Source organism: Ursus americanus, chromosome 4 (genome assembly GCF_024610735.1).
Source record: "Ursus americanus isolate L20-20 chromosome 4, mUrsAme1.1.p, whole genome shotgun sequence".
NCBI classification, from domain to species: Eukaryota; Metazoa; Chordata; class Mammalia; order Carnivora; family Ursidae; genus Ursus; species Ursus americanus.
The window spans coordinates 17,005,735-17,020,383 of NC_142130.1; the positions used below are offsets into that span (position 1 = coordinate 17,005,735).

General features: G+C 36.1%; 2 protein-coding genes across 5 annotated transcripts in view; one reads left to right on the forward strand and one right to left on the reverse strand.

The window, feature by feature from the left end:
- MFN1 (mitofusin 1) overlaps nt 1-8,212 on the forward strand; it is a 31,091-nt gene extending 22,879 nt beyond the window's left edge. For both annotated transcript variants that reach the window (XM_045788699.2, XM_045788698.2), the window contains exons 15-18: nt 925-1,077; nt 1,942-2,138; nt 4,465-4,599; nt 6,638-8,212. In XM_045788699.2, the coding sequence (XP_045644655.1) occupies nt 925-1,077; nt 1,942-2,138; nt 4,465-4,599; nt 6,638-6,725 (573 nt within the window). In that variant the 3' untranslated portion in view covers nt 6,726-8,212. The remainder of the gene's footprint in view (nt 1-924; nt 1,078-1,941; nt 2,139-4,464; nt 4,600-6,637) is intronic.
- A 492-nt stretch (nt 8,213-8,704) lies between these two features.
- GNB4 (G protein subunit beta 4) overlaps nt 8,705-14,649 on the reverse strand; it is a 55,210-nt gene continuing 49,265 nt past the window's right edge. For all 3 annotated transcript variants that reach the window (XM_045788700.2, XM_045788701.2, XM_087861416.1), the window contains exon 10: nt 8,705-12,917. In XM_045788700.2, the coding sequence (XP_045644656.1) occupies nt 12,811-12,917 (107 nt within the window). In that variant the 3' untranslated portion in view covers nt 8,705-12,810. The remainder of the gene's footprint in view (nt 12,918-14,649) is intronic.

Below are 14,649 nucleotides of genomic sequence, written 5' to 3' on the forward strand. Positions count from 1 at the left end.
TTTTATTCAGTTGATGGACACTTGAGTTGTTTGTACTTTTTTGGCAATTATGAATAATGCTGCTATGAACACTCATGTACTATTTTTATGTGGACATCTGTTTTCATTTCTCTTGAGTATATACCTAGGAATGAAATTGCTGGGCCATGCGGTAACTCCATGTTTAACTTTCTGAGGAACTGCCAAACTTGTTTTCCAAAGCAGCTACACCATTTTACATTACCACCAGCAGTATATTAAGGTTCTGTTTCTCAACGTTCTCATCAAGACTTGTTATTGTCTGTCTTTTCTATTTAGTGGATGTGAAGGGATATTTCATGTAGTTTCAATTTGTGTTTCCCTAATGACTAATGATTTTGAACATCTTTCCATGTGCTTGTATTGGCCATTCGTATATCTTTTGAAATGTCTGTTCAGATCATTTTTTAATTGGATTATTTGGCTTCTTAACTGTAGGAGTTCTTTATTCTCTAGATAAAAGTCTTGTCATATACATGATTTCCAAGTATGTTTTTCTAGTCTGTGGCTTGTCTTTTAATTTTCGTTTGGTATAGTTTGAAGTGTAGAAGGTTTTAATTTTTAAGTTAAAAAAAATTTTTTTAAAGGATGTGTCTTTGGTGTGAGAATTTTAAAATACAGTTTTAATTCCTCTTGAGAGTTGAAGGCCTACTGTTACAGGTAGAATCATTTAGTATGAAAACTTATTATTCATCATGATATCATTGGTTCAGTATTGATCATAGAAAATAATTTTCAGACCATTTTTATTTTCTTCATATATTTATGGTAAACTCATTATTGGAGTCATTCTTTTTATAGATATGCTACTATAATTATACAAAAAATACAATAGAACATTATAGATATAACTCTTCCATTTGTAGTTATTTAATTGTAATAATCCTTTTTCCCCAACTTTATCAGCTCCCCAGATCTTTAGCCTCTACTCCCACTGCTCCAACCAATCCTGCAACACCAGACAATGCATCACAGGAAGAAATCATGGTTACCTTAATAACAGGATTAGCCTCTCTCACGTCTAGAACTTCTATGGGCATCATCGTTGTTGGAGGAGTGGTAAGAAGTCCTTTTTAGTATAATTAAAATTGGAATTTTTGCAAAGCTGTCTGCTAGATCATGAAAAGAAAGGTATACTTACTTTTATTTCCAGAATAGTCTATAAAATGACATGAAAAGTTGTTAAAATTAGTGAATAAAGATGAGTTTCACAGGTCTAATCTTAAGTTTTTAAAAATACAAATTTATTTGTTAAAATTGAAATATAATTGACATAACCTTGTATTCTAGGCGTACAAGATAATGATTTGATATACAGGTATTGCAAAATGATTACCACAGTATACATTTTTAACAAATACTTCGTTAGGGAAGAAAAAAAAACAAACCACCAACTAGCTAGTCCTTAAAACAGTGCTTCCTGTTTTCACTTCACAGCACATAAAGAAATGATATTTGTACTTTGGAGTAACAGGGATGATTCAAATTCCTTATCTGGCCCTCTCTGAGTACCAAAGGGATCTGCCTTAAAGTAGTAAAGATTATTTTTTAGTAGTAGTTCTTTTTAACTGTTATTTTTTTTTTTTTCACATCATTAACAACATAGGTTTACTTGTTTTTTAAAATCTCTGACCTAAAAAAAAAAAAATCACGTCCCTTTTTGAGACACATTATATCAACTTAGCAAATGTCTGGCAGGTTATAAACATTCTTGCCTGATATTTATGTACTGCTCCTTTTTCATCTTGATTGATTTTCAGTAATTTCAGATTTTCTCACAGAGAATATATCTTTTTTTTTTTTTAAATACGTATTTGAGTCAAAGATCTGTAGGGAGCTGATGAGTTTGTTAAAATGCCTTAACATACAATCTCCCTAGTGGTGATATTCTTTCTGGAAGTAACCTGTGAATTTATCCTACAGATTTGGAAAACTGTAGGGTGGAAACTCATATCTGTTTCATTAAGCATGTATGGAGCTTTGTATCTTTACGAGAGGCTGACATGGACCACGCGCGCTAAGGAGAGAGCCTTTAAACAGCAGTTTGTGAACTATGCAACTGAAAAACTGCAGATGATTGTTAGCTTCACGAGTGCAAACTGTAGCCATCAAGTACAACAGTAAGTTGAAAGATGTGTCTTTTTTTTTTTTAAGGATTATTGATGTATGACATATGTGTAGAAAATGCACAACCAAGAGTTTAGCTCCAAAGAATTATCACAATGTGAACACGTTATGTAATCACCACCAAGGTGAAAAAACAATGATTATAAAACAAGTGGGCTCAAAAATGCATGATGGTATGTGTAATTTACTTTTACTGTCACAGCCCAGATTTACGAGTTTAAGATTTTGTTTTTTCAGAGAGCACGAGCAAACAGGGGTAGGGGCAGAGGACGAGGGAGAAGCAGACTCCCCACTGAGCAGGAAGCCCGACATGGGGCTCGATCCTAGGACCCTGGGATTGTGACCTGAGCCGAAGGCAGACACTTAACCAATTGAGCCACCCAGGTGCCCCACCGGATTTATAAGTTTAAAGGCATAATTCTTTTAGAACTCAAGAGAATTTTATAATATACTGGGGTCCACTAGTTTCTTTTATATATCTTAAAATTTATTTCATTGATCTAATAAAAATATAAAGAACTCCAATTAAGTCAGTGCATAATAGTCTATATTTGGATGCTATCGAGAGCTGAATTAAAATGTTTTCTGAGGGGCGCCTGGGTGGCACAGCGGTTAAAGCGTCTGCCTTCGGCTCAGGGCGTGATCCCGGCATTATGGGATCGAGCCCCACATCAGGCTCCTCTGCTATGAGCCTGCTTCTTCCTCTCCCACTCCCCCTGCTTGTGTTCCCTCTCTCGCTGGCTGTCTCTATCTCTGTCGAATAAATAAATAAAATCTTTAAAAAAAAAAAAAAAATAAAATAAAATAAAATGTTTTCTGAGCTGAAGATGATTGTGATTTAATGGAAGAAATAACATGTACATAATTATAATAAAAGTTGAAATATGTTAAGTAATGTAAGTGGTAAGTAAGCCTCAAAAAATGAGGCTCTGGACTCTTAAATCATGAAGGATAGTGGGTCAAAAAAGACTTCCCACAAGGAAGAGTAGCCTAATGAGTTTTGAATGTGCGGAATAGGAAGATGTAGCAGAGAAACACCCCAAACCAAAAGAAAGAAAGTAGTGGGGAAAGAAATGTGTTCAGAAACATGAGAAAATTTCAGTGTGGCAGATGTGTATATGAGGGGGGTACATTCGAATAGACACCTAATACTAGGACAGGAGCTTGGATATTTGGGAGTCCTGGGAGTGATGTCATCGATATTTAGCTCTGAAACAAATAACTGCAGTGGTGTGGTGTATTGAGTGGTTTAGGCTAACGAGACAAGAATTGCAGGGAGATTAAATTTTCAGACACAAGGTCAAAGCCTGTACTTCAGAGAATGGAAGCAACGAGGGCACAGATCGGAGGATATTTGCCAAATATTTATTGAGCTCTTGTCTTACACAGTTTTTATTTATATTAGAGATCTTTTCTCTGATGGAGGTAGCTAGACCTCCAGAAGAAATCAGCTGAGGTCACATATGTAAAAACAAAGTTAATGAAGGTTTTCATTCATCTGATCATCTTTTGCTAATTGCCTACCATGTGCTAGTAACTTTGCTAGAGGTGGTTGTAGGACATAGAGAGCTTGACCTCTTTCTTAGAAGACTTTACATCCTAATGGAGGCAGCCTCAAATAATTACTCAAAATAATACTAGCTAAATATTTATTTAATGAAATATGAAAATAATGAAAGATGCTTAATTTATCTAATATTGATAAATGGTGGAATGGGTTGAGAATGGAGAGGAAAAAAGACCATGGGAAATATGAATATGCACAGGAGAATAGTTGCAGAGAAAAATAAGCTAATCATATTCCAGAGGTACACACCTACTAGGCATGCTCCCAGTTGCAAAAATAACATGTTTGCCAAAGCTACCATATTAACTGGCACACAAATTAAATATAACCCTTTGGTTGTAGAAGCATCGTTCAGTGTTGGCTATGATTTAAATTATTTTTTGTCTAAGTCACGTAAGCTCATGAAATTTTCTTGCCTGTTCTCAGTAATTGTTATTTCTATGGGCAAGGGACGAGTAAAGCTTATTGTGCTTCTGAAGAAATACACCCATCTGCCTTTTTATAGCTTTTTCATATTCACAACTGTATGTTAGAGGTTGATACTGCCTGTTGAGCATTTGTCTTGAGGCCAGATGAAATTAAGCCTACAAGTGCCACACCCTCCCCCATAACATTCGTAACAGTGTTCTTTGATACGTTATGTTTTAGGTTTATTTTACACTTGCAGTCTTCCTATATAAGCTTTAAATTAAAGCTTTGCTCATTTTAAAAGACATTCATGACTGCTGAAAAAAACCATTTTTTATTTTAAGGGAAATGGCAACCACTTTTGCTCGCCTATGCCAACAAGTTGATATTACACAAAGACATCTGGAAGAAGAAATTGCTAGATTATCCAAAGAAATAGATCAGCTGGAGAAAATACAAAACAGTTCAAAGTTCTTAAGGTATTTGAACCTTTTTTTCCTCAATAATATGAGCATTTATTAGTTTCATTACCTGAATTATGTAAAATTACTAGTGAATTTGTGTTAAAACTTTCTACATGGGTTTAAATTATTATTTTCCATATTTCATATGTTTTTCATTTTCAGTGAAACCTATTTAACAAGAAAAAGCAAATCTAAATTAAAAGATTAAAAGGAATTTTTTAGATCTTTATCTAAAGCTCTGTTAAGCCATACTCATCCCCATTCAGAGGAGAAGTTTGGTAATTAAAAGTTCGAGGTTTTGTTTTTTAAGATTTCTTTATTTTAGAGAGCGAGTGTGTGCTTACACACTTGTACCACCTGTACGAGTTGGGGGGTGGGGCAAAGGGACAGAATCTTCAAGCAGACTCTCCGCTGAGCATGGAGCCTGATGCAGGGCTCCGTCCCAGGACCCATGAGCTCATGACCTGAGCCAAAACCAAGAGCCGGACACTCCACTGACTGAGCCCCCAGGTGCCCAAAAGTGTGAGTTTTTAGTCCTGTGTATTCAAGACCCTTAACTTTCATTTTCACTGGGGGACTGTTGGGTGTGCTTAAATTTGAAGCAACAGAAGTAAACAAGATATCCTAATTTTTGCAATTCTGGTTTAATATTGACTTAACATGGATTCTGTGTGATTAAGTAAAGTTTGCCTGTGAGGACCTGACCAGGAGTGTCACCATGAGGTGACTCCTTCTTGGTAGGTCTTAACGTTCAGCTTTTACCCGTTAGCTGGCTCACTTATAAGTATACTTAAGCATCAGTTAATTCCTGGTAATTAGTTCCTTGGTAATTAATGCTACATACAGTTGCCCATGTAAGAGCAGCTTGCGGTGTCTCCAAATGGAGCTAAATTTTGGGACATACATCTAAAACACCTGCAGTTGAGTCTATCCACGGTGTCATAATCTGATTTGCAGTGACATTGTCATCGCTCCTCAGTTTCATAATCTCTGGAAAAGACAACTGCCTGTCACTTAGACTCCAAACTCCTTATACATACAAACACACCCAAGTAAATTTCATTTATTCCGTTCGGCCTGTTTTTAGATCATCTCAAATACAGCCTTTCAAATTTAGTAAAATTATATGTAGTAGAATTTTTTGTTTTTTTTTACTTAGGTAAGTTTTTTTAGTAGTGTTTCATCTTGTTAGAGTAAAATGTAAATGATATTACTGGCACTTACTGTAGCTTTTTGATTTTGGCAGGACTGACTTGAGTAAGTATGAATAGTTTTGATCTGCTAATCCTTTTTCTAACAGGAAAGTTTAAAATAACAAATACCATAGTATTTAGAATCTCCATTGTTACTAGATTAGGCTCAGCAGTTCAGATAAAACTTAACTTACCTCATGCTTGAGGAGAGTTGCCTGAAGAAGCATACAGGGGAGTCCATTAACTCATATGACCTTGACCATATGCACCCAGCAACAGTACAAGACCAAGAGAAAAGAGAGAAGCTCATTCAGGTATGTGTGCGCCCTGACATAGTATGCGAATGGGAGCCACAAGCTGTGTTCCTCTGTCAGTGGCAACAGTCCTCTTGTTTTAGGGTATTTGGCTGCATCAGGTATGATTCTAGTATTAAAAAAACAAACTGTTGGTATACCACGGTCTTTGACCTCTGACAGCTACTTATGTATACATAAACCCAGTTCTATGCTATATGCTTCACTTAAGGGAATTCAGGGACAGTTATGAGTCTGTGACTCAGAATATAACTCCCATGTAAGGTAATAGGACTCCATTGTCTCTTACGCTTTTCATTCTTCAGTTTTTGGTTTTTACCTCAGTGTACCTTTTTAAAGTTCTGGACACTGGATTCTGTGTTTACAGCAAAGCTATAATAGCATATATACATACTCTTAACAGGTGGTAATAGTTTAATCTGAGTTCAGATAACTATGTAGCAGCACCTGACTAGTGATTTTCTTAAGATTGGATGAAATGCATTTTTCTCTCTTTGGCCTTTATGATAATTAGATTGGTATTTTATTCATTTTTTTTTTAATTAGAAATAAAGCTGTTCAACTTGAAAATGAGCTGGAGAATTTTACTAAGCAGTTTCTACATTCAAGCAATGAAGAAGAATCTAAACAGTAGAGATTGCTTTGGTGATCATCATAGGAGAAAATGGAACTTGGAAGATTGGGACAGTTTATGAAATTACTTTAAATATGAATTACACTAACTGTACCTATTAGCAAATCCTTGTGTAGATTCTGGTAATGATCTATCTCAGGGTGTTTGCATTTCTGAAGAGTGTTATGATGTATTTTTAGTTTTAATTTTGGGTAAAGAAAAGGCTAAATTGTGTTAAAAATGAATTAGTTAAAAGCAACAGAACCAACTATGTGACCCCTGAGGGGTGGGGCCTTGTTCTTAATTAAGGGCTCTCTTTGTTTTTGATTCTGAAAAACTCTGCTTCCTGGCATCCAGGAGTTAGAGAATGCTCCTTTCATCTTTTCTCAAAACTAATTTTTGATGCCTATTTTAATGGGAATAGTCATTTGTTTTTGTTGTTTTCTAAACTGTATTATTGCTCTAGCAAGGAGGAGTGTGGAATGTTCTTGAGTGTATTGTTTATGCAAGTTACAATCACTTTTGCCATCCTGGCAGGTATGTAAACCACTAATATACTGTTTTTACTCCCTCTTTTTTCCCATTAAAACTGATGTAAAAATGGTATAAAGATTTGTTATCATGAAGTCTCTTATAAAAGTATCCGGGTCTGAATGAATAGTTGCTTGATCTGCTTCTAAAGAAGCATTTTCCACTTCAACTATGATTATGGCAAGGAAACCTTTCTATCTCGGTTTTAGGAATAGTTTGAAGTGACAGAAATAGCCAAAGCTATGGGAGCTCTGTATTTTTGGTGGTTATGGTCATGTGCAAATGCTGTTCTGCAGAGGGTGTTCGGCAGGGATACTGCTGGATTGTTCCCCTGGGTAGCTTTTACTTTTATTGTATGAATTTGCCAGGGCACTGTTAATTTTTAACTTAATGAAATGTTCATGAGTTCAAGTACTGTATCTGTTTCTGTGTAAAAACTAATAGAACTGATTTGGAAACATGAAGAATGGCATTCTAGGGCTTTGCTACGCAGAATGTAGCCCCGAGGATCTCCAAAGCAGCAGCATCTAGATGCTTGTTAGAGGCAGAATGACAGTGCATTTGGTCAGGGGCAGTTTCTGCTTTTCCACAGAGGGTAACATGTTAGGCTCTTTTATCCATAATACTTAATATTTCCTTTCTTGTGCCTTTGAGGCTCCCGAATGCTACTCAGTCTTTTCATAGCAGGTGCAGCACTATTTTCCAGGATATTTTAAGGAGAAAATAACATTACTTAGGTCACAGAAGCCTTTCAAAAATATATTTTTATGCAGATCAGGTACTAGGATCTAAGCCCATGAATTATACAGAATTATGTAATTCACAGCTGTAGTTAAGTCGTTGCACAGACTTGATGGTTTACTATGTATGTTTGCAGGATTATTTGTAACTTTGTATAACCTTAAACTTTTTATAGAACTACATTTTTACAAGTATGCAAGGTGAAAATAAAATTTGTTTGCCTGATAGTTGATAAATGGAGCATTTATACTGGCAGTGAGTTTTAATCTTCATGTTTGCAGTAGGCATATCCAGTATCTTGGGTAGACTGGCTCATGCACCTGGCCAAGGAAGGAAGTTCCCTCATTCATTCTGCAAGGACGTGGTAATGAAATGAAAGCCCTAAGTAAGTAATTTTTTAGCCTTTTAACAGTAGGCAGCATTTACAGTGATAAGGAGTAGATTAAGGAAAGGAAAAAGGGTTGAGCATGAAATACTAGACTTGGAGTTTGAAAGGCTTAATTTTTAGTGATTAAGATTTTATTTATTCATTTCAGAGACACAGAAGGGCGGGTAGGGCAGAAGGAGAGGAAGAAGCAGGCTCCTCCTTGAGGAGGGAGCCCAGTGTGGTCTCAATCCCAGAACCCTGGGATCATGACCTGAGCCAAAGGTAGATGCTTAACCAACTGAGCCACCCAGGCACCCAGTTTTAGTGTGATTTTTTAAAAATTAGAACACATTACGTGAAATCTGGTTAAAAGCAATTTATTGATTACAATATCAATTCACAGCAACATTTCACAGAGCTACTGTACAAATAAAGGAATGAATCATTGTGCAAGAAAGATCCAAGAATACTATTAAATCATGGTACAAGTCCATAGTTTGGTTGAAAGCTTTTATAAGAGCTTTAAGCTACGTTCATCTTGCCCATAGTCATACTACTGACATTCCAAGTCAATTGGCTACAAGTTTGTTCTATAGAAACCACGGTAGGTGAAAAACATTTTACTCAGCTTTAAAAACCCACTTCTGTGTGGATGCCTTTGGATAAGAATATGCGAATCCAAGTGTTCAGATGCTTTGAAAACAATAGAATAGAGCACCATTGTGTAAAAGACAAAAGGCTTGAACTACCTACCAAGTATCACTGAAGTTCAATTAAAAAATAAATACTATATGATGTAAGATTTTTTTCGGGAACACTTAACACCAGTTGAAACACATAACCAGTTTCTTCATGATGCTGCATTATAACTATTTTATAGGATCAGTAATTGGACTTAAGAAAAAGACTCAGGAAATTTTATCAACATGCAAACACATCCGCTAAATACAAGGTGTACCATCAATCTGTGACTAATAAACTTTTAAAAGATACACTGCTACCTTAAACATTCAACTACAAACCATTTTAATGAGTACCTATTGTAACCAATATTTTTAGATATACCACAGAATTTAAGGCAACTCAAAATGAACGGGAGGAAAAACTAGTAAAGATGAAACGTAATTCACAATACCAGTTGTTTTCATTGTGCTACCCTTTCTCACAAGAAGGATGGGCTAAACTTGAGAGTGTTTTAAAAAATTCTAACAGGAGATAAGAGTTTAAAATTTTGCTTTCCACAATGGCAAAAGGGAAATTTGAAGCTGAACATAGTACTTGATTTAAAAGCAAGAATTTTTAAGCATGATTTATACTGTAAAGATTCTAGAGAGAATATTGTGAAAATGAAAGGCCCATTTAGAAGACTGTTTAATCAGTTTCCATAAGTTTAAACATCAACAGATAAGCCACAAGTATTCACTTGCCTTGTAGTTTAAAATGTGAAACATTCAACAGTAACCAAAGCATAAATTTCCCTGAATGTTTTCACTTTTAAAAAGGTTAAAATTGTTAAATCTAAGACCGCAATAGTGTCGGAAAAGGTCAGTTATGATATTGGCATGGTATATTTTAACAATAAAAATTTCATTGTCACCTGGAGAAGGCAAGATCCATTTCTCTCAATAGGTTAACTTTAAAATTGCTTAACATGCTCCAGAAGCACAAACATCCATATGTCTAGGATACTAGTTAACTATCATCGTGCAGTAGTTCAGCTGAGTCTACATTAAAATGAGAATGGCCTATTAGACTTATAATTGAAATGTTAAACCCAAATTTTTGCCCCTGTGAAGATGAATTCGGTGTGGTGCGTGGAACCATGGGATCACAACTAGAAAAATCGGAGGGAGGGAGGGAGGGAGTCTAAACCTCTAACACAGCTGCCAAAAAGGAGGCCTGCCTGTCCATCAGGGTGGAGAGGTCTTTGCTATCAGCTTTCGGGACCATCTGCTGAACCACATGGCAATCACTCACTCCTTTTAGAAAAGAATATGTTCTCTTAAATTATTCTTGCCAGATCTGAAAAAAACAGTCTTTATGAAGTGATTAATGAATCTATAAACAAACATGCTGAGGCATATTATGTTTAAATGTTTCTTATAAGGTAAAAGAAAACAGGCACCAGATAAATGCAACAATCTTGATGCAAAGTCTTTAAAACTGCACAGTAATACTCTATTACTCTTACTGGTTACAAGTCTTACGCACAACACTTAAGACTATCAGCTGAACTCAAACTGCAAGTAAATAAATATATTTAGCAATTGGAACCTTGATTACTAGAGAGCAAAGGTTTAGCTAGTAAGTTAATGTGGTAATGAGGTCACCATTTTATCTTCTGTATAAATAGCCACCGTAGTGGTTGGGTCTTAGTTGCCTAGTACACACTGAATTATGGGAACTGCTTTTAAGCTTATCTACGAAGACTTTAACTCATTCTATCAACATGCTAATAAAGACCATGAAATTCTTGTAGTCTGTGTATCTCCGACAAAAGTATCTTTGTTACTAGAATAACTTTCAAAGTAGAGATACTCTTACACATTATATATATATATATGGCTATTTTGAACATGGCAGAAGTGGTTTCTTGAACAGGAATTTTGAATGAATTGCTGAACTACATACATGGCAAACCCTCACCTTTTTGGGAAATGAATACGTTCCTTTAAAATATTCTTGCCTTACCTCAAAGAGCTATTCCTTATGAAATGACAGTCCACAAACATTAATTGCAAAAAAAGTTCATAGAAATCTTATATGTGTTTATAAATATACATTCATGCCTGCCATCTACAATAGTCTTTTTTTTTTTTTTTGGTCCTATATCTTAATCTTTATCCATTTCCTTTTTATTATCAGCTGATCTTAAAACTGATAGAGACTTCATTATAGTTGATGCACTTACTAGCACATTCACAAAAATGAAAATTCACAAGTAAAATTTGGGGAGTATTTAGGGTTACATGTGATCAAAAGTTGAGACCCATCTCAACAGTAACAGACATGGTTCGCTAAATTACAAAAATAATGCACTTCTATATATGAGAATAATCCATGACTTCACCATCAAGCAAGACTAACAATCTTCTATTGTCCTTTAGCTTTAGTTATAGGGGGAAAGTATCTTTGTTTCAATGGGGGGGACGCATTCTAGCAATAGACACATTATATCATTGACAAACAGGAGTTGCTTAGTATTTTCCTCTGACTCCTTTAAGAACCGCTCCTGGAATTTTTCTTTTGGCTTTAAAGTGGAGTCCCTTGGATCTAAGGCTTCTTTTTGGCAAAATCACTTAGAAACCATTATTTTGTGCCAAGAGAAGAATTACAGAAGAGCAAGAAGTCTGAATATTTCCTTTTTAAAATTTAAGTCACAGATAATATAAAATCTGAATTGATATAAACTATTTGAACATGAATTCATAAAGCTACCTTGCTACACAATTATAACTAATCAAGTGTAGTGACTGGTTAGATTTTAACACTCCTTTCAACAACATAATGCCATCACATTATATTTCCCATTTACATGTGTATCAACGGAGAACACTGGGGAAAATTCTTCAGCTACAAGGACGATCTAAATGTTAATCTGAAATAATGAGTGGACCCTACAAACTCGGTTCTAGATTATAAAATCACTAGGAAAGCCCAACTATTTAGAGGGCTACTCAAAGTGTCATTTGATCGTAACCAGATTTTTTAAATGTCAAGAACCATTTTTACGCAATTACTGCTATTAATGTAAGAGTTTCTCATATAGGTCTAGAATTTCAGAATGAAATCTCGATTCCCTGGCCTTCAGATTACCTCCCCCTCCAAGGACTGAAAATGAGCACTTATTTAAATTCGTAGGATGGCAAAGGATGCCGCAGAAACTAATTATCTACTCAACAGAGACTACCCTCTGAGTTACTAGGCCTGCTAGCATTTGAGACATGAAGCAACCAGGAGCTCTTTCGGATGAAAAAGGGAGGTCAGAAATCAAGGAGCCTTTCTTCAAACATAAGTACACATACATAGGGGATCACCTCCATCTATTACTATGCCTACTTCTTCCATTACAAAACTCAAAAATGTGATACTTCTTATGTATAGAAAGTTAAAAATGTAGGTCTTAAAAAATGCAAACACAATCAAACATGAAAACAGCTATAATGTGTACATTCTGTCCTACACAAAGAAAATAACAAATTTGAGTACAAGCAAAAATTCATCAAGGTTAAATTAGCTCAACTCCTCAAATTAATGCACTGGTCCTTTTGATCTCAGCAAGCACCCTTGCATTTTTTCCCCCACTTTTTTGTTTTGTAGTTTACTGAAATCATCTTTTTGTATATAATAATCTCAATAGAAAAATCTTCACCTGCAAATATAAGGTAGAATTTTCTTCTCACAGCGATAGGCTGTAGCACTGATTTCTCCAGATTGCAACGGAGAACAGAAAACCTGTACACACTATTAATTCCAGATTCTAAGAAAACTGTCCCAAGAGCCTGTTGCCACAGCCATGCCATCATCGGTTACACCTAAACAGCTGACGCGGTTATCATGACCAGCAAGAACACCTGAAAAACAAAAGTTCGGTAAAAAGTTAACAGGCAACTTTCAGAATTAAACAGGTATATGCATAAAAGATCTAGAAGGGTATTTAAAACCTAACCTGGGAGACTGGGTGCAAGAGGTAAGCTAGATATGTGAGCAAAATACAGTTCTTCGCATTATATGAATTTCTGGCGCGTACATCAGCCCATGCTTATCACTCTTGACATACTTTATAGTCATGCTTGCTTAGCTCTAGGAAAAGAGATGTATACTTTACATCTCTAATAAGTTCATGATCTGCCAGATGTTGCCACTGCTGTTTTCAAAACAGAATCTCAAATGCAGTTCAGTGAAGCGGCCTTTCACCACAAGAACAGCAAGAATAGGAATGAAGTTGCCTGACCTCACCACTTCCAAAAACACCAATGTAATTTATGTACTTTGTTCTGTTAAACAGTAAACACCGCAATGTTTTGGTTATAACTTTGTGAAACCACCCAACTCATCTAGTTATAGTTTCGTATATTAAAGTTAAATTCATTTGATAGATCACCACATGGGATAAAACGAATATTCCCAAATAACTGCGAGGAAAATAAGAAACGTGAAGATCTACAAGAAAACTTAGAATATATCAAATTCAAGAATTTTTTCTTTAATAAACTGTGTTTGAGTTTGCAGTATCTCTGTAACAAAGCAAAATCATGTTCGCCCAACCTCAGGAACATACTCTTGTCTAACGCAATGCTCTCTGCAGAACCCCCGGCACAGCAGCGTGTAGCAACGGACAACTGTACAATTATGGGTTGAAACAACAAATGAGCACTGTGACTAGATACTCCAAGTCACGTTGGAAAGGAAAATGAATTAGCAATTCACAAGTTGTCATTCAAATTTACTGTGAAGTATCCAGTGGAGCCAACCTGAAACCAAGCAGCTGTAAGCAAAGCAAAACTAACTCAAGCATATGCTAAATTATGGAAAACAAACACATTCTAATTTTGTTAGGGATACTAATTGATTCAATCCAGGCAAAACACCTAATACCTCTTTAAACAAAAGTCCTAATTGTGTAAACACTGACTGGCGTTCTAAATAAAATCCGCTGTACATGGGAAACATTAGAAGACACAAAGGAGGTGGCCGTGGTGGGAGGAAAGATGTTAAAGCTGAACCCCAACAGAGAACGCCAAGAAGTTGAAAAGAAAAAAAAAATCAATGACTCATTCGAATTGTTCTAAAGCTTCCAGACATTGTTGAGGGTTCAGCTTCAGCATCACTCTCCCACCGCCCCCCCGTGCGGATACTAATAAACCATGTTGGAGTGCGCACGCACACAATCAAGGAATAGCAAGAGAGGACTATTATTTAGAGATCTGGAAAGAAATACTTAGGAGCTACCTTAGGGAACAGGAAATGAGGGCTGGGGCCAGAGGACTGCTGTTTGGTAACAAGCCATGTACCTGTTTGCATATGCATAATACTGATTCTAAAGAATACTTAAAATCACTGTGTAAGTTGTTATTCCTGACAGTCCCCAGTGTGACTTGATACAGTCCCTAATATTCTGGAAGCGACGGGGGAGCACTCAGGGCATGGGGCTAAGGGGACGGTGGGTACAGGTCCTGCCCCAGACAAGATCTGCTCCGGAAGCAAGAAGATTCCCGGCAGTTACAGCGCTTCCCGTCAGGTGGGAAGAAACCAATCTGGAGAAGACCACACTGAATTAGACCCACGCTTCATCTTTGGAACAAA